At 41.8% G+C, this 20918-nt stretch overlaps 1 protein-coding gene across 3 annotated transcripts in view; it reads right to left on the reverse strand.

Moving 5' to 3' along the window:
- Positions 1-20918, reverse strand: part of CD247 (CD247 molecule) — an 86356-nt gene that overhangs the window by 40308 nt on the left and 25130 nt on the right. The window contains exon 1 of one of the 3 annotated variants that reach the window (XM_077820325.1): positions 3750-3834. The exons of the other annotated variants lie outside the window; for them this stretch is intronic. Coding sequence (XP_077676451.1) covers positions 3750-3756 — 7 coding nt within the window. The 5' untranslated portion in view covers positions 3757-3834. Of the gene's footprint in view, positions 1-3749; positions 3835-20918 lie in introns of those variants that run through there. 3 annotated transcript variants of the gene reach the window in all.

Consider the following 20918-nt stretch of genomic DNA (forward strand, 5'->3'; position numbering starts at 1 on the left):
TATATAGATGGTACTTTATAGATCACTTAGAAATATAGTATCCTTTTCCCAGAAGGTCTCTCTGACCAGGTCAGACAAACGCAGTGAGGGATGACAGTTTATGCATAGGAAGGGGATTGTTGTTCTATAACAATCTAATCTGTGGAGTATTGCATTCAAAATGTATTTGTTTTTCTTTTGGACCTTTCTGGGAAACGATATCTTATCTGAAAAACACTGCAGAGAGAAATTCCAGAAGCCCGGTCCTGCTTTGGTTGCATATACGTATATGCATTCACCTCCTCCATAATTGCAGGAGAAACATCAGAGATACTCCACCATAGTCAGACTCTTCACATTGCAAAGACTGCTCTATGGATCAATCCCCCGTCTCGAGAGACTGCTTTAAAAGTACCTCAATGAGCTTGATCCTATATTACTAATGCTGGCAAAACTCCATCAATCTAATGGCATTTTCGCCTGCATAATCAGTACGTGTTTATGCCCAAGATAGATTGCAGAACAATTTTGTTCAACCTTTAATTTCTTAGATGACCATTTATTGCATGGCCCTGAAGTGATCACTTAAAATAAATTACATTCATTATGTATCTTTTTTCAGTTTAATTCTGTGACTGTAGAATCCTTGTTTGTACCACTATTAACCTGGAAAACAGATGAGTGGGGTTGTGGGGGGAACCATTTTTTTTTTATGGACTTTAACATTGGGTCCAAGTTGATAAGGTACTAAGATGAGACTTACTGTAGAATTTCTGTTGCTCCATACCTTTGTCTTTTGGGGTTATTTCTGTGGCCATATTTTATATTTTACTCTAGAAATAACTTACAGTCAGCAACATGTAACCAGAGTTTGTACAATACAGATGGGATACTTATTTGGATACATAAGCTTTCAAAATCCACCATATCGGGACACCTCTGGGACCATGAACTACGTAAAAAGGCTGGCTGGAAGCGGACTTATTTTCTAAATGCAACTGAAATTGTGTTAAAGTACCAATGTGATTCTGATCGGTCTGAATTTGTTTCATACAGCTTTTAACCATTTTTAATTCATAAAAACTACAAGCAATAAGAATACAATTACAAAACCATACCAGTGGCAAGTAATTAAAATGTCTATACAACAGAAACTATTCAACCATGTACAGGATTTCTGGTATCTTTTATACTTCTGTTGAGCCTGCCGGCTGTTTATCCCACATGAAAACCCTAGTGCTACTATTATACATTACACTTCTTCTTTCCACTAAAGAGAGTCTGCTTTATTTTGTGCTAATCAGAATACATTCCACAGAATAAGCCATTTTTAAATGAATGCTGATGATTTCAAATCCACAATTTGAGAACTATTTACAGACCTTATGATGCTCAATTCTGATCTCACCCATGCTGGGGTAATGTTATTAGAATATCATTGATGAAAGGGAGATTATATTCAGGTCCATTGGATCCAAATGAAATGCAAGTGAATGCAAATAAATGACACAATTCCATTCTCATCTAAGGCCCCATCCCCGCAGTCAGTTCTGTCGGAGCAGACATATGCAAAGCACAATTGAGTTTAAGGAGATTTGGCAAGGGCACAGGGATCCACCTGCATGGATCTAACTGCAGGATAAAGATCTAAGTCAAAACAAATTTTGCCATCAACTTCAGAAGTAGCAGGTTTAGGCTCTAAGCGAATATGTATAAGCCACACAGGGAATACAAAAAGACATGCAGTAATACAGAGATATGCAGTAGCATTTAAAAAAAAAAAAAGAGGAAAAAAAACAACAAACTTTATTTTGGAATATATATAATGTTCTGAATATTATACTAATGCCTAAAGTTCCTGGGGCCCATCTGTGACTAAGCCAAAAAACTGTAGGCACTGCATGACAGGGTTCTGTTCATATTGCTCTGAAAAAATACTTACAGTGTGAAAGTTTAATTTTATATTGCATGTTTCACATCAGTTATGATTAGTATTATAAGAAGCTGTTTCTTACTGGAAAGTCATTGTTGAGTTCTGGAAGCTGTGAAGATTAGCAGATTTTCCTGCAAAATTATTTTTCTCCCCCTCTTTTACGGGTCTGATATTTCTACCAATCCTGCCCTGTTTTCAGATTAAGGCTACAATCAGTTATAAAACAAGTAATTTCAGAAGCATATGCACCAGAGGTCAGCAATGAAGTTACTGCAGGACCTTAACTCTGAATTGCCTCACTTTTGTGCAAATAAATTCCCAGTGTGCACGGTTCTAATAATTATCATCAAAAGCTGGAACTGCATCAGCAGGGTTTATTCCTGGAGAGCAAAACCAGAGGAGGAGAAGACGACACAGACAGTTTAGCTCATTTCAAAGGCAGAATTTGATCCTTTGCATGTATGACTCTTCAAACAGTTTCACTGGGAATCTCACACACACACTTGCAGACATGTTCTGGATGTGTTAAATAATGAAACAGTTACCCTTTGGATCAGTATAACCCAGGAACAACTGCTCCTATTTCAAACAGAATTATAGATTTCAGAAATCACATCAAACATCATGATTTGTGTATCCTCTCCATCAATTTTGCATCATTTAGACACAATAAAGAGCTCTGCAATGGAGAAGTAAAAGCAAAGTTTGATTCCCCCAAATTCTCATCGGCATACACACGCACGCACATAAACACACAGCCAGATGTACCTCGTTCCACTGAAACGGTTCTGCAAACCTTCCAAAGCTCTCCTTCTCTGGTAGGAGCTTGAGTATGCTCCAGTACACAGCCACAACACTATAATCAATGTAATACTAATGTCCCTAGGGGAGAAAAGTCAGCCAGTTGAAAGATGAGAGGAAGCTTCTATGCAGTTATTTGATGAGCATGTTTGGTGATGAGTGACCCAGGTTATACTGTTTTAGGACACGGTTCATCACCTTTGTATCAACATTCCATCCTCCTGGCCATGCCTCCCACAAATAACATTTTTGCCTGTTAAAAAGATAATACACACAAAGAGCAAGATATGTTCTTACCAAGCATTGGTTGATGAATTTTAAAAACAGAAAAAAATATTTTACCCAGAGCTTAACAAATCCTACACAAAGCTCTCTCCTATGAAATATGCTGCACACACTGTTTCTCTGAATAGCTAGAGAATGTCAGGTTTATATTGAGATTTATAAACCATATATCACAGCTGAAACTATGGCACTGAATACTCTGCTACAATTGAAGTTCTCAACTGGCTGCAGTTTAGAAATAAACGTCTTCTAGACTGGTTGTTCCGAGATTAGAATATGTACATATTCTAAGAGGTTCCATTAACTTATCAAAACCACCTGCAGAAAAGAGCAATAGGCTGAATGAACACAATCAGATCTAGTGCAAGATTATATTTCATATACAATGGGTTTGTAATTTGAGACCTGAGTAGCTAACAAAGTGGGAAAAAAAAAGAATGAGATCTTATTTCAAAGTTAGTGGTGCTCTTCTTCCAATATTCCATGTCATTAAATTATATTTTCTCTGAGCCTATATTTTAGAAATAACATAATTTACTAAGATAATTTTAAATATTAGAATTAATACAATTCAACTGAAAGTCACACATTTGCCTGTATATCAGATGAATGGAGACAGTTTGTTTCTCATCAAGGTCACGTTTCACATTTGAGATTTTAATGCAAAAGTAGGGTGAATTAACTCTCTCATGATATACTCTGTATTACAAACAGTCAAGCACTAGTCATAGAGGAGCAGTTTAAATCTTACCGTTCATTCAACCTCCGTTGCCAAGTTATTATTAGTGGTGTTCAGAAGACCCAATTATAAACATATGGAGACATATTCTACTCTTCTTTACACTGTTGTAAATTCAGAGTAACACCGACTCCAGGTTTACCTCAGTGCAACGGAGCGCAAGATTAGGTCCATGATGTCCATAATGCTCACGGCAGATGCTTACAACAGTTTTAGTTGTTGCTCGTTCAATTTCAATCCAAGCACAAAAATAGAGAAAAAAAATATCGCTGTTTTTACCTAATAGGGCAAAGATTATATTATGGAACAGAATTCTAAAACTAGGGGCAGGTAACTCCAAATCTTCAGGAATACCTGGGGTGAGAAGAAAGGGTCTCTCTTTTCATTCACCTATATCTATATTGGGGTGCCGTACACCCTGGAGGCCCAATCTTGCTTCCATGAAAGTTAAGATTTTTTTCTTCTCTTACTAATTCTGATAAAAGAACATACAGTAATGTTTATAGGTAGGAATAAAAATATATTTACACAGTTTTAACCTCAGCAATCCTTCCCAAACAACTAATATTCTTTGTGAATACTTGTCATAAGGCCTTTAGAGGAGAAACAATTTTTATACAGAGAATTTGTATCTGCAGAAAACCAATAGCCTGAATATTTAAAATTGTTTTCTGCAACTACACAGAATGTTGAGGAAGTTCTCCTAGTCTTTTGATTTTCACTCTCCTATCAAAGGGATCTAAATAAATGAAACTCTTCGGCTCATAGTCTGAATAATTTGTTAATGCTTATCAGGATATTTTAGAAAAGGGACAAAAGTACTGTAGGGATTTCAACATAGAGGATAGTTTCATGTTCACTGTTTCCTGTGTGTGCATTGTACATTAAACAGTCTCATGAGCTGGTTTAGCTAATAGCTCTGTAGGTGTATTACTGTGAGAAAATATATTACTATCTTCTTCAGACGGGAATTTCACATTTCTAATACTAGTATGTGTTCAGCTCTTTGTTACATTTCTCTGTCTTTATTGTTAATTTTTCCTTTTACAAAATTGCTTTCCATGCTAGTAAGCACTCATCTTTCTTTAGGTCAGCGGTTCCCAAACTTGTTCCACCGCTGGTGCAGGGAAAGCCCCTGGCAGGCCGTGCTGGTTTGTTTACCTGCCGCGTCTGCAGATTCGGCCGATTGCAGCTCCCAGTGGTGGCCAGTATGTCCCTCGGCCTGCACTGCTTCCAGCGGCTCCCACTGGCCTGGAGCAGCGAACGGCAGCCACTGGGAGCCGTGATAGGCCAAATCTGCAGACACGGCTGATAAACAAACCAGCACGGCCCGCCAGGGGCTTTCACTGCACAAGTGGCAGAACAAGTTTGGGAATCACTGCTTTAGGTGTTACAAAGCTTTTGGAAACCTCCTTCTCTTTACCCCCTCTCCTCTACCAAATTCTGTATATGCTGCACATTAGAACACGGGTCTGATCCTGGAGGTGGGCTAGGTCAATTCAGAACCTTACAGCATCACTCCTGAACATCCCAGATATTCCTTTCCTCCAGTAGAAGTCTGGGCCCTCAGTCACATGGCACCATGGACATCTAAAGGTAAGGAGAAGCAGGCAAGCTAGAAAGAGATTCTTGACGGAACATATTTTCAGAACTGCAGAAGGAGAAAGAACCAAAGGCTATGCTGGCACACAGCTACCAACTGGAAGTGTTCATGAACACCAGCTGATACATTGTCTCATCTGCATTATGCCCACACTTTCCCAAGGTTCATATACTCATACACCATCATAAAGAGGATCACTAACATGGCAGGCACTATTAGAAAGATCTAACAGTGTGCTTAATAAACCGAAAGAAGAACATGAACACTCACACCTGTGCCTGCCTACCATGAGAAAGCTTGCTCCCAGGGATTAAAAGTTGCATGCTATGACACATGGAGTGTGTACCTCCCAGCAGCCACAGAGGCAACAAGGTCAGGTGTTATCTCTAGCTATACCCTGCCCATTGTCCTTCTGTTAAATTGACCCCTGAACTCTGATTCCGGGAGTGCTGGAATTCCTGAAGGTGGTAAAATGATGCCAGTTTGGCATTGCACCTCAGTGGCCTGCTACTATGCGCTAATCCAGCTTTGGAAAATTCTCCCTCATTTCCAGTTGAGGGAAACTCTTCCTAGCATGCCCCCTTAAGGTAGTGTCAATATAACCCTGCTTTTCATGAATGCCTTCAGGAAATGGCTTCTCCACAGATTGCATGCCAATACTCCCCACCAGGCAGGCAGTGCAACCAGCAGAGTACCCTTGGCTCCAGGAGCTCTCTAAGGCTCTCCGAACCCATTTCCAGCTGCACTCCACTTCGCTCTTGTGGCACAAACTGGCTTCTTTCACAGAGCCACACCTGCTGACCCCTGAATGAGGTTGGAAGGAAGAAAGGGGACCAAAGACAGGAATATTTTAAATGCCAGTAAGGTAAAGAACTTTCCTGATCCATTTCTTCAGCCTTTCTTCTTTCTTTCTCACTCAAGGCCAGCTGATTCATGAGATCATTCATGACACTTCTGCAACCCAGTTGCAAAGATGGTTCTCAATCCCGTTGGTGAAACCAACAGCTCTGACCTCTGAGATTTATTCCCATTTGCTGGCAGACAGAGAACTGTTAGCTTCTGTAGCAACCAACCGCAAAAATCACAATGTCCGTAACCACCAGGTCCTTTTAATTTAATTCCCTGCAGCAGTATATAAGATGTGACACATGCTCATTGTCCCCCCACTAGCACCCCCCCAGCAACTCTGAAACCTCAAAGTGAGTCACTACGCTTTCCTTAAAGACAGATGTTAATCTACCCCCCAAACCTACCCGCCCTAGCAAACACACATCTGAGAAGTTTGTTAGCAAAGACAGACAACACCAAGCTTATCTGAGGAAGGACACAAAGTAGCTGAGAGCTGCAATACCTGAGCTAGAAATTGTTACCTCAGAAAAAACTAAATATAGAATGGGCCTTTATTTAGGCCCAAATGTTATTTGGGTGGTTTTTAGTGCTCCGGTCCTTTTATAAAGTATGAGATAATATAACCAAGAGTTCCATTAACGCACGGCCAAATTCACATGGTTTTTCTTGCATCTCAGTCATCAACATCCTCCTCCTATGAAGACTGTGCATTTGGGGCTTTGCGGATTTCAAAGTGAGTTGTCTGGGTGCAGCATATGACCCCAGGAAAGCCATGTAATATCTGACAGATTCCCCCATGGAAGTTAATGCTGCAAGAAGCAACAGTAACTTCTGATCTATGGCTTCTCACTTTCTGGGGGAGAGGAGAAAGAGTACAGTCTCCTGACTAACATAAATATAGTCACAGAGCCGCTATTCTTAATCCTGCCTCAGCATGGAATGGGCTAGATGACCTGGAGGTTCCTTCTACCCCTACATTTCTATGAGTCTGTACTGCCAAAGGGGAACACAGAGCAAGGTATATTTCACAGAGGGGCTGGCAGCTGGACCTGGAATTCCTGTGGCACATCTGGCTCCTTTACAACTCCAGAAGCGGCATCTGCTGCCCCTTACACTCCAGCCTGAGCTAAAAACACTCAAACCTCAGTGTGGTCCAGCTATTAGCGAGAAACAGAAAACCACACTCATACAGTGTGAGTTACACAGCCATTTCTGGAGTGGAACACCACAGCTGCCTAACTACACAAAGCAAAACTGGCCAGCACTGGGTGCTTGTTCAGTTTGGAACAGGAAGTGAAGTATTTTGTATCATTTGCAGCTGCTGGGTTCACTTAGGGAGGCAGAATATAGTTAGTTACCTTTGTGGGAATTTGGCCAGGATACCAGAGCTGAGGAGAAATGAAGCAGCCAGAAGGAAATTGAAACTATACAATTTCACATCAGTTCAGTCTGATTACTGGTACACAGGCTATCTTCTCCTTACATACACACAATAGCGATCAGGGACCTTCCGAAAGTTTATGCGATGTTTCTTCCATATCTAAAGAGCAATCACGTGCTTTCAGTCAGAATGACTTCTATTGTAGATTTAGGGAAAAACAACAAGTAAAGTTTCCACGACAGAGAGCAGGAGAGAGCACTGTTTGTGCACTTTGTAACATGCTGCATCAGCTCTGCTTCACACAACAGCCACTGCCTCTGCAAAGCCGCAGACTCTTGGAAATTTAAAGATGCAGGACAGAAAAACATGGTTTTCCAATTACATAGCTATATGCACCACCATTCAGACATTGTTTGAATAAGCATCCAAAAGTTCAGATTCATATCCTGATAGCTTAGTCAGGAGACCTCATGAGATCACACTTTCTTGCAAGAATTCTGGTATTTCCCAATTTTAGTCAAGTGGGAAATACAAGACATGTTTTATTCCCATAATATTTTAGGGCTTCTAGAGTTATTTTGCGAGTAGAAATGCATTGCAACAAAAGTTGAGTGAACTTTTTCAAACTTCAGAAAGAGCTCACTTTGGACAAAAGTTCAGTGGGTTCTTATTTAATCCAAACCTTGTCATCCCATCCTGAGAGACTGGAGAACCAGTCAGAATGAAGTAAGGCTATAACAAGCCTTCACTGAACATCTGTAGTTCAAAAATATTCTGCTCATTTTCTCCCTTCCCCATTACTTCCCATTTTTAATGTAGCCTCTGTGTGTCCTGCTTCTGGGACCAGCAGAGACAGGCAGAAATGCCATTGTCATCATGTTGCCAGTTGGAAGTCTGGAGAGATTTTTCAGAACCATAGAATTCAGAAAGATTGTTAGGTGTTTCTCAGAGTCTAACCAACCCCCCAAACCTTTAGGGTTCAGCCATTACTACTTTCTCCTTGAAGACCACAGAGTGTGAATGCTCGCTCACACATACCCCTCTTCTCCCCTCACCCCAATCTGCACAAATTCTCCTTCCCAGGTTCACTGTGTTCAACAGCACAGAATGCAACTCACTGGGGCAAACAAATCGCTAGTGTAACAACACTGACTTCAACAGGCATGAATCTGGCCCTCTGTCTGTCTGTCTGTCTCTCTCTCTCACACACACACACACACACACACACCAGTGTGACAACAAGACCATTTCAGTAACAAGCCTGGCTTTCCTTTTCTGATAGAGAACCCCCTGCCTTACCCCAGCAGGAAGGAACATTGAAGCCACAGCACAGAGAAAGTCACATCACCTTTGTAATTGTTCTTGCAGTTAGTGCAGTGCTAAGACCTCCTACGTGATTTTCTTTGTAGGGTCCCTTACCAGGTTCTCCCTTCTACGTTGGGTTGGAAAAGAGTGCCTGTCGCCGGCATGAAAGCACCTAATCATCAAAACAGCTCAGCTTTCCTGCCACATCACTCCCAGTTAGACTGGTCTCACTGCTTAGACGAAGAGGGTCAGAGGGAGTTATAGGAGGGTGAAAAAGAACAGGATAAAAGCGGGATGGGAGGGGAAAGAGGGCAGGTGGGATTATGAAAAGGGATACAGAAGGTTCTATTAAAAACTGGACATTTACCATCACCTCATTTCCAGTCTGAGGGATAGCGATTACTGCAGAGCAGCAAACTCGCTTTTTTATTTTTAATTCAGCTGACAGTATTTAAGGATGGGAGGAGGAAAATAGGGAAGCACGGAAAGAGAATGGAGGAAAGTTAGACCATTATGTTCACATGCCATTTGCTGCTCTGCTTTGGCCAGAGCTCGTTCAGTGACCAAGTTCTGCCTCCTATTCAGGAAGCGTCCCTAGGGCACACGCGATCTGCCAAGATGTACTGCTTATCACAGCACGTCACAAGCTGCCAATGGATCACTAACCACAAGCCTTAGGAGCACTGGTGAGGTTGGGCGAGCTAGTGTTTTTGACCCAGATCCAGTTGGCAGAGTTTAACCAAGCTGCACTTTGTTGCAGACAGAGACACATACAGGATAGAAGCCGCCTTTATTATGCTCCTCACAGTCACCAGCTGGGGGTAACCCAGCCATATGTCACTAACCCCACCGGCTTGCTGCAGTACCCCAGGGTGGAATGTGCAACACCCATGGAAAGGTTAATTTGGAGGAGGAGATGTTACAAATAATGGCATGCCCTTTGAGTATCATCCAGTATTGTCAGCTCCAGGTATTCCAACAAGCTGGACTCAGGCCACCTAAAATCATGTTGTTGGTTTGTTTGTTTGTTTTTTAAATTGGGGTTTTTATCATTTGCTTCCTGGCTTGAGTCTTTAGGGTTCATGTTTTCAAGCTTTTTGTCCCATAGGCATGAGGGCTAAAAACTTACTTTTTTGAAAACGATACACCAGATTCTCAGGTAATCTCCAGGAACTCAGGTAATGACTCCAGGAGCCAGAGCTTTAAGAATAAAAAACCCCAATACTGAGAGAAGTGGGATGAAATCATGAGAGTGGAGTAGAGCCAGCAAGTTGTTCTTGCAGTGCAAACCTTCTAACCTGGCATTTCTTTTAGCAGCATGTTATCACTCAGGAGCCTACAGATGAGTTTGGGGTGGGATTTTGCAAAAGCCCAGGTTTATTGTCCTCTTCTCCAATATATTCAGTTCGATTACAATCTTATTAAACTCAGCCATTATTCCCACATCCACAATTAGCCTCCAAACTGTTTATTTCTGTTGCTCTTAGCTTCTGTGCACTTGTTAAGACAGATCACTGCAGCCACAGAAGCCCTGTACTTTTGTCACATACAGCCCTGGTAGCGTTCCCTCTCTGGCTGGAGGCTCCCCAAACTGTTGTGCTGCCAGCCTCTCTCATTGGGTTCTGCCTGTGTGCTCTTTAAGCCTCAAATCTGAACAAAGTGCAGACACCACCCCTCGCTGTGGTCTCTAGGCATGCTCTGGAGGTGCCGACCCTCTCTAGCTCCCTCTTCCAAGAGCTGAGACCCTGCACTCAAACGGCCTAGCCCCTGGGACTGGTTCTGACACCTCACTGTCCTTTAACTTAAGCACACCTTCTCCCAGACCTCCAGCCAGGGGGGCACCCTGGATTTATAGTTTAACTCTTCAAGGGCACATGACAGTTGAAATCAAATACAGCCAGACAAACAGACTCAGCATGGGATTCCGAACACCACTGCTCTTTACTGAATAGCACAAGCAATACACAGATCTATACAAAACAACACTCCTATACACACTACCGGGTCTCAAGTTCCTTACCACTGGAGAGAACTTTGGGCTGGAGCCAAGTTCTCTGGGGTGCCCAGGATCCTTTCCCTACAACCCATGGCTTGTCTTCAGAATCAAAGAGCTTCTCTAGATTGGTTAGATTTCCTTGACCCTGATTAGTCCCACAATTAAAGCTAGACCCATCTTGCTATCCATCTTTTCCCCTCTCTTGCCCCAGGCTTCCTGTCTCCTGTTCTGCAAGTCCTCCAAGTTTGTCTCCCTACCAACACTTGGGGTCTTTGTTATGTTGCTGGCCATTTTCCACTCTTACTCCACCAGCCCCACCCCCTGAAGAGAAACTTAGTCGAACTGATTTCCCCCACTCAGGTACCCTCCTCAGCACACCCATTGTTCAGTCCGAGCATAGTCATTAAAGGTAACACCCCTTCATTGTCCCTGGCCCGGCAGTGATGTGCTATAGCCTCCCCCATCCATCAGCAAATGGTGGATTTCACATACACAGAGAAATTCCATGATATTGCAGTTTCAAAATAGCAGCTTCATTATATCAACCAGAATTCATGACTTATACATTGACAGATTCCCCAAGTTGTCAGAACTGTCAATCAAGGTGACTATAAGAGAATAAACAAACTAAAAAGCAAGGTCCCTCTAGGACAGTGAAATTTATCTCTTTTCTCATATAATGCATTAACGGCATCACAAAATAGCCGCCACTTCTGCAGACGCTACACCCCTTAGAAGTTTAAAAGTTGCATCGCACAGAAAACAAAAATAACTAAATTTACAATATCAGGAATAGTTAGTTAATGTTTGATCTGCAACTAGAGGCCTTCCATATGCGGCCTCTGCGAACCATTTTGGGGATCTGCTGGCAGGACAAAATTACCAACCTGGAGGTTCTCCAAAAGTCAAATGCCATAAGTCAAGGCCATGTGGCTAAAAGCCTAACTACGCTGGGTTGGACACAGCATTAGGATGCTTGACTATTGACTCCCCAGAAAAATTTTCTGTGGAGAATTGGCACAAGGACATCGGAATCAAGGCCGCCCCAGAAAGTGCTACAAGGACAGCATCAAGAACGGTATACGCTTTGGTGCAATTGAACCGAATGATCTTGAGAAGGCTGCATTAAATACATCAGCATGGCAACACACAACACTCAGAGCTTTCCAAGCCTTTGAAGAGGACAGAAATAATTGATTGTTAGCTGCAAGGGAAAAGCATCATACTACTGCTATAGTTACCAAGATGCTCACCGATGACTTTGTCTGCCCAATCTACTCATGAGCATGCGCGTCACGCTTTGGACTTCAGAGTCACTCCAGAACCCACAAAGAGAGATGCATGAAAATGTCATCGTCAAACTTACGGACTGCTCACACACGCATAGTTAATGTTTGTAAAGCATTTTAAAAATAGGGACTGTGGGCTAGTCTAGACTAGATGTGCTACACCGGTGAAGCAGCCGTGCTGCGGTAGTAGATCTGGTGAAGACGCTGTACGCTTGCAGGAGAGAGCTCTCCCATCAGCATAATAAAGCCACCTCCACGAAAGGCAGTAACTATGTCGGCCGGGAGAGCTTCTCCAGCTAACAGCACTGTCCACCAGCGCTTAGGTCGGTGTAACTCATGTCACTCAGGGAGCTGGCTCATTCACACCCCTGAGCAACGTAAGTTATACCACCATAAGTGGTAGTGTGTGTTGTTAAGCCCCGAGTGTTGTTAACAGCAGGATGGATAAAAGTCACGTAATTTTATTTAAAGCATGATTTTTTAAATTGATTTTTATTTACATGTTGCTAGTTCTTCACTTTCTTTCAATTTTATAGTTTTAAATCACTAATAGGATTTGTTTTGTATTTGTATCTGTAATTAATTAGTTTTTTAACTGTTATAGATATTTTCTCTAACATCTGAAATTCTAAGAAGTTTCACACTTGAAATGCTCATCTGTGCTGAAAGAGACAACTTCCTTGTTGCAATAACACAACAAACTCAAAACTGATAACCAAATATTTGCCGCCACCACCATCTTCCAATAAATCCAAATTTCCAGAAGTCAAGAAAGCTGAAGTGCTTTGACCAGGCTATAATCTTCCATAGGAGTTTGCAGTTTGAAGTCACTTGGACTTGTGCTCCTAAATAACTTTGGTGCTTAAAAAAAAATCACATCTCTCGGTGCCTAAATATGGGTTTTATTGCATAACTTTAGGCATGTGTGAACAGATTTACTGTGAACTTTTTAATTTATTGAACATCTAAATTACTTTTTTTAACATTGAAGTTTTATTTTGAAACTTAGCCTCTGATACTGCAAATTCTTATGCACATGTTTAGCCTTTAGCTGTAAGCACATGAATACCTGAAATCCATGAGACTGTGTGAGAATGAATTTCCATACCTGTGCAAGTGTTTGAACGATCAGTCTTAAATTTTCAATATTTTGGTGGGTTAGGGAGAGGGTGTGGCCTATAGCAGTTTTATAAGATTCAAATAAGATGCCCTAACTGTAATTCCATTTAAAACAAAAACAGCATTTGTAAATCAGTTCATTATAAATTTTAATCTAGAGTTGCAATAGCACAATTTTCAGATTAGTTTTACAAAGTCTAAATTGAAGTAAATTCAGTTATTTAAAAATCACTGATTTAAAAAAAATCGCTCCACCTTAGTTAGCAGGTTACTTTCTTTGGGGCAGGGACTGCCTTCACCTTTGCATCTTATACAGCACTGAGCACGCTGTCAGTATTTAACAGATGACATATAAAGGCATCCTGTCAGAGTTCAGGCTTGGCACATTGCTGAGCTCTGACCTTTAAGGGCAGCAGTCTGTGGCTTACATTGCTTGGCAAGAGCCGACTCAGCGGCATGCTGCTACAATTTACAATAAAAGGCAGTAACAGACCCCCGGGAGCCAGCATCACATGCATGTACAATGGTTCACAGAAGTCATTGTCTTTCTGGCCATATGTGGGGTTTTTTTCCTGTTTGTTTTTAATCTCAGTGGCGTAGCTACATATGTTCCATTGCGGAGGTCTGTGCAAAACTTGCTGATGCTATGACAACTCAAGTTGTTGACTGATCATCTGCAGTCACCGAGGCTTTCCTCCATTTCAGTCTGACCTGTCAGTCACTATACCCTGCGCCACCGCAAACACCAGGCTTTCCTATTAGTCAGCACAGCTGCCCAGACACAGGAATGATCTTTTGAAGTTTTACAGCAGTGTGTATTAAGGTGAGAGCAGAGAATACATGATAGAATAATCATTAATTAATGAACTTCCAATACATGCCAAAGGAACTCTCAGCCATTTACACAAACTGGAATCACATCACATCACACACACACACCACACAAGTGCAGTCAGTGTTTGGAGGGGTAAGATAGGATATGATTGCTGCTTAGCAGAGCACATGAATAGTGCCCAGCTGTTCGGGATATGAACCAAAGCAGATCATCATAGCCAAAGTATTACTAACTCTAAAGTTCAAAAGTCACGAGATCCTAGAGAGACAAGGTGGGTGAGGTAATATTTTTTATTGGACCAACTTCTGTTGGCGAGAGACACCAGCTTTACATAGAGCTCTTCTTCAGCTCTGGGAAACATACGACCTGAAGAAGAACTCTGTGTGGCTCAAACGCTTGTCTCTCTCACCAACAAAAGATGGACTAATAAAAGATATTACCTCATCTACCTTCTCTCTCTAACATCCTGTGAATAACACTGCAAACAACGAGATATCATGATAAAAAAAAATTAGGGTTCTAGTCCTAGGTCTTGTTTTCAGTCTTTGCTCCGCAACGATGAAAGCTTTAATAAATAAAAAAGCTGAAATTCTCCTGTAGATCAACAGTCTCCAGGAGCGGGGGCTCTAAGTAAAATGTGAAATGCCACAAATACCATAGTAAAAATCATGTGAGCTGGCAACACAGATGCGGCGAGCGTGTTAGGGAGATTCTAGCCTGCGTAGCGATATGTAATTCGCCATTCACACCCCTAGGGTCCTTTTGCCCTGTAAGCAAGCAGGGAAACCGCATCAGCAGCTTTCTGTCAAGAGCAATTTCCCCCCCAGCCCCTGCAACACACACACACACACACTTTTTTTTTAAATTAAATAAAAACAAAGATAAATTGGCCTCTGTGCAAGTTCCTCAGCCTGGCTTCCCCAAGAAAGGTCAGAAGGGGGGTGGTGGAAGAAGCGTTCCCGGACCTCCGTATGAAGGCTTTTAAAAACAAGTAGGTGAGGAAGAACTGCCATCCAAGGGACTGCCTGAAAAGAAGGCTTCCCACAAGGGGACACCTCACTTGGGGTGTGGGCCACCAAGCCACCCCCACTCAGAGAGTCAGTCATGGTCAAATAAGTGAAAACTATTGAAGATTAATCTAGGGATGGCTGGGGCGTTTGAGTATGGGATGTGTTAGAAAAGAGAAAGCTCAGGCCTGGTGCACATCCACCATAAACCTGGATAGTCCAGATTAAGGCTGGATAAGCATAGCTGAACAGAAAGAATGCCCAAGCTTTGAGAAATTCAGCCAGTACTGACAATATTTGCTAAATACTAGAGGATTTCAAAGCTTTCATTGGGATTTTGTGCTGACTCTCATTGCTGGCAACAAAGATTTGGGAAGAGCAATTCTACCATTGCCTCAGAGGTCACGATTAAAGTGATATTTGATTTGCATTTTTTCCCTGAATCGCAGCCTGGCTTCCACAGATCATTTCTAACATGAAGGGGACAACATGAAGGTAAGTTACCAGACCATCATGTCTTCAATTCTCCCCCTTAATCTAATAGTTTGCTTCTTATCCTCTGATCCACTAACTGATGCTTTCCCTTTTGTTCCCATCTTGGCTGCCTCCATAAGTAGTTTAACCTTTTACAGCATAATTTCTCCTTCCAACCTTATTCATGATCTTTCCTCCTTTCATCTCTCTCCTCCCACCCCACCCCACCCACCCACCCACACCCAGAGAAAAACTCTTCAGTTTCCCTTCATAAGATAAGCATAAATTACATCAAGCTGAAAATGGAACATGAATGACCAAAGCACTGTCTCTGATCTTGGAGAGCCTGCTTTTGAGAGCTGCTAATCTTCTACTCTTCTTATGGATTTCAGTGGGAGCTGTAGGTGCTCAGCATCTCACAGGATCAGGCCAAGAGTTTCACATGCTAGCACCTTACAAACTACCTAATATTTGTCTGGCAGCACCCACAGTAACTTTCCGTGTCTCCCTTTAAATACCATGTAATCTTTGCTATGCTCCAGTCACAGCTGCTTCCCCCCATTTATTTGCAGGAAGGAAAACATAAGAATGGCCATACTGGGTCAGACCAAAGGTCCATCCAGCCCAGTATCCTGTCTACCCACAGTGGCCAATGCCATGTGCCCCAGAGGGTGTGAACCTAACAGGTAATGATCAAGTGATCTCTCTCCTGCCATCCATCTCCACCCTCTGACAAACAGAGGCTAGGGACACCATTCCTTACCCATCCTGGTTAATAGCCATTAATGGACTTAACCTCCATGAATTTATCCAGTTCTCTTTTAAACCCTGTTATAGTCCTAGCCTTCACAACCTCCTCAGGCTAGGAGTTCCACAGGTTGACTGTGCGCTGAGTGAAGAAGAACTTCCTTTTATTTGTTTTAAACCTGCTGCCCATTAATTTCATTTGGTGGCCCCTAGTTCTTATATTATGGGAACAAGTAAATAACTTTTCGTTATTCACTTTCTCCACACCACGCATGATTTTATATACCTCTATCATATCCCCCCTTAGTCTCCTCTTTTCCAAGCTGAAAAGTCCTAGTCTCTTATCTCTCCTCATATGGGACCCGTTCCCTAATCATTTTAGTTGCCCTTCTCTGAACCTTTTCGAAAGCCAGTATATCTTTTTTGAAATAGGGGACCAGATCTGTACGCAGTATTCAAGATGTGGGCATACCATGGATTTATATAAGGACTATAAGATATTCTCCATCTTATCCTCTACCCCTTTTTTAATAATTCCTAACATCCCGTTTGCTTTTTTGACTGCTGCTGCACACTGCGTGGACATCTTCAGAGAACTATCCACAATGACTCCAAGATCTTTCTCCTGATTAGTTGTAGCTAAATTAGCCCCCATCGTATTGTATGTATAGTTGGGGTTATTTTTTCCAATGTGCATTACTTTACATTTATCCACAGTAAATTTCATTTGCCTTTTTGTTGCCCAATCACTTAGTTTTGTGAGATCTTTTTGAAGTTCTTCACAGTCTGCTTTGGTCTTAACTATCTTGAGCAGTTTAGTATTGTCTGCAAACTTTGCCACCTCACTGTTTACCCCTTTCTCCAGATCATTTATGAATAAGTTGAATAGGATTGGTCCTAGGACTGACCCTTGGGAACACCACTAGTTACCCCTCTCCATTCTGAAAATTTACCATTTATTCCTACCCTTTGTTCCCTGACTTTTCACTAGTTCTCAATCCATGAAAGGATCTTCCCTCTTATCCCATGAAAACTTAATTTACATAAGAGCCTTTGGTGAGGGACCTTGTCAAAGGCTTTCTGGAAATCTAAGTACACTATGTCCACTGGATCCCCCTTGTCCACATGTTTGTTGACCCCCTCAAAGAACTCTAATAGATTAGTAAAACATGATCTCCCTTTACAGAAACCATGTTGACTTTTGCCCAACAATTTATGTTCTTCTATGTGTCTGACAATTTTATTCTTTACTATTGTTTCAACTAATTTGCCTGGTACTGACGTTAGACTTACCAGTCTGTAATTGCCAGGATCACCTCCAGAGCCCTTCATAAATATTGGCGTTACATTAGCTATCTTCCAGTCTTTGGGTACAGTAGCTGATTTAAAGGACAAGGTATAAATCATAGTTAATAGTTCTGCAATTTCACATTTGAATTCTTTCAGAACTCTTGGGTGAATGCCATCTGGTCCCGGTGACTTGTTACTGTTAAGTTTCTCCATTAATTCCAAAACCTCCTCTAGTGACACTTCAATCTGTGACAATTCCTCAGATTTGTCACCTACAAAAGATGGCTCAGGTTTGGGAATCTCCCTAACATCCTCAGCAGTGAAGACTGAAGCAAAGAATTCATTTAGTTTCTCCGCAATGACTTTATCCTCTTTAAGTGCTCCTTTTGTATCTCGATGTCCAGGGGCCCCACTGGTTGTTTAGCAGGCTTCCTCCTTCTGATGTACTTAAACATTTTGTTATTAGCTTTTGAGTTTTTGGCGAGGAGGACACTCCAAGCTTACCCATTTGTTTTCCTCCTCACACTCTTTTTCTATTTTTTTCAGTGTGAAAATCAGTGCTGGTGGAGGGTTCTGCACTGACAGTCCTGAAGACTGAATCCCCTACTGAGCCATGGGACAGATTCAGAATCTTTTTCATACCACCTCATTGATAGGGCTCAAACCTGCCATGGTGGACCCACATCTAGGGATGAAAGCACAAATCAGTCTCCATGGTCCATTCGGCCATTGGCCTTGTGATGCTGAGACAACCAAGAAAGGGGTCAAATTAGCGCCCATAGGATGGAAAAGGGCTATTGTAGCCATGCATTGCATCTTTCAAGTCATTCAGCTGTCCCCGGTCCCACAGTAGTCCCCACAACCCCTTCTATGGCTAAGGGGAGTAAAACTGCAGCCTTCTCCAAGCCACAACCTCTTACTTGGCTCCTCTTTCGCTCTCCTGACTACTCTGGAGCCCACTTTGTTGCTGGGCCCCTGAATGGAGCCAACACTCTCTTCATAGTCCGGCTTTGTCCCTCTCCTCCATGATTTGAGGGCCTTACATGCACACCTACTCACAGTAGCACCTGTGCATAATGGATACAGAGAGAGTACATATGATGTGGTGTAAAGATTTGGGGTAGGTGCATTACTCAGGAGTGGTGAAGCCAAAAGTGAGCGGGGCAGCTACTCCCAAGTGATTGTCACTAAAACTTTTGTATCCCCCACACATAGGGTGACCAGATGTCCCGATTTTATAGGGACAGTCCCAATTTTGGGGGCTTTTTCTTATATACGAACCCATTACCCCCCATTCCCTGTCCCGATTTTTTACACTTGCTATCTGGTCACCCTACCCACACACCATCACGTCTTTGGTACAAGGCACGTATGTTACAGAGAAACTATTTTACAAAGCTTTTAAAAATTATTGACTGTTTCCCACATCCCTATCTATAAAGAGAGGCACCTTTTATACAATACAGCTTCTGAAGTCTCAAAAAAGTTACCCATAAATAGCTCTTCTATATAGAATGAAGCCACGGTTTTGTGAACCAGTATCACAAGGATCTACACTATGTGCTGTATATTCCAATGGGCAGCTTTTACAATGGTCTATATATAGGTTGAACTCCCATTGCTAGTGTGCAGGGTCCTGAGATATTAAACCTCAAACTTATTCTCTTACAGATCACGGCCCTTTAGCCAGAGTATTTGAGAATGGAAATAAGGAAACTTTTTGTAGCAGGTTTTTTTTTAAAATGCTGGGTCCCTGGAAGGTTAGAAGTTGTCTAATGGAAACAAGTTAGCAGGCAGTATTTCCCCCACATAAGTGATTTTCTGTATAAACTCTCACTGTACATACCACATGACATGATCATGAGCATACTGCCAAAACACAATCATAAAAGTCTAAATCTTCACCTGTAGTACACTTTATCCAATCAAAGAGTCTGCTGTGAGGGTATTTATTCTGAATAACTGAATTGCAGCAATTTGTTTCCTATGGCTTGGAAAAACAGATTATTTAAATAGTTCCCTTCTCCCTCTGGTACTCTATAGCTATGCCATGTATAGTTGTACTATGTAATTCTGTATGTCTGTTATTAATTCTGTTATTTCATTCTGTAACTTTGTTATTGAATCTGTACTGAATTTTGTGATACTCTTGCAAGAAAAATACTATGCAAAAAAGTGTATATATTTTTAAAAATAAGCATCTGAACAATTTATTTTCTTCTATCATGCCTTCTCTGAAGCAATTACCCTGAATTGACCTGGCCATGGCTCCTCTTTTCGTAATTTATACGGTACCATCTACACGCCTGACTTTTCCTCACTTAGCTCTTTTCAGTCATAGTTGTCCACGTACTTCACAAAATGAAGCTGTATTAAAGAAAGGTGACAATGTTTACACTAATGTATCAACACTGATGTATTACCCCCATTGCAATAAATCTTGTACAAAATATGTTATGTAAGGCATCATTGGAAAAGTTTTAGTCAGCTAAGTATGACCAGCCTGGTTATATTCAGGAATCATCAATATATATGAAGATATGGAACGTTGTTATGTGTTAGTAACAGAAACCTGTTGCCTTTCTGGGTAACACCCCAAAACAGATTTACATCAGAGCTAGCCTGCCTGCTTGGTGGCCCATTAAGGATAATCAGCTCTTCCAGGGACCCCTCCCGAGGTCTCTTCTGGCAGCACATAGCCAATGAATGCCTCATGACTCAGCAAGACACGTGACCAATGACTCCATGTTTGTGCCAGTAACTTTCCATGCACCTGGAGTAAGTGGTATAAATTGCAGACTGTGACATTATTCTTGGTCTTCATTCCTGCTCCACATCTCCGGACCATGATTTCTAACAAAGGGAAGCTTTGAGCAAAGGACTGATGACCCCCAATCTTCACCCAATTCTTGGGTGATCCAGAGAGACTTATTGAAAGCTAGCAGAATTACCATCACAGCTGTATCCTGACCTACAGACTCTGAAATCAACTGTGATGTATAGGATTCCTTGAACCAATTAATAACTCTTTAGTTTACTAAAGGAATTGACCACCTGCATGATTTTTGGGTAAGATCTGAACTGTATGTTGACCTGGGATGTTTGGCTGGTTCTCTAGAACTGGAAAAACCTTATATGTGGTGCTTTTGGTTTTAATAACCTTACATCACAAAAGTCCAATTGTGTGGGTGGTGATAGGGGCTGGATTGCCTATGGGGGCTATTTTAGCTCCTTTTTAACTAGTGTAGTGATACAGGAGCTCACTTTTGTTTTGGGGTGTGTCTGC

This window comes from Eretmochelys imbricata, chromosome 1, assembly GCF_965152235.1.
Source record: "Eretmochelys imbricata isolate rEreImb1 chromosome 1, rEreImb1.hap1, whole genome shotgun sequence".
Lineage (NCBI taxonomy): Eukaryota > Metazoa > Chordata > Testudines > Cheloniidae > Eretmochelys > Eretmochelys imbricata.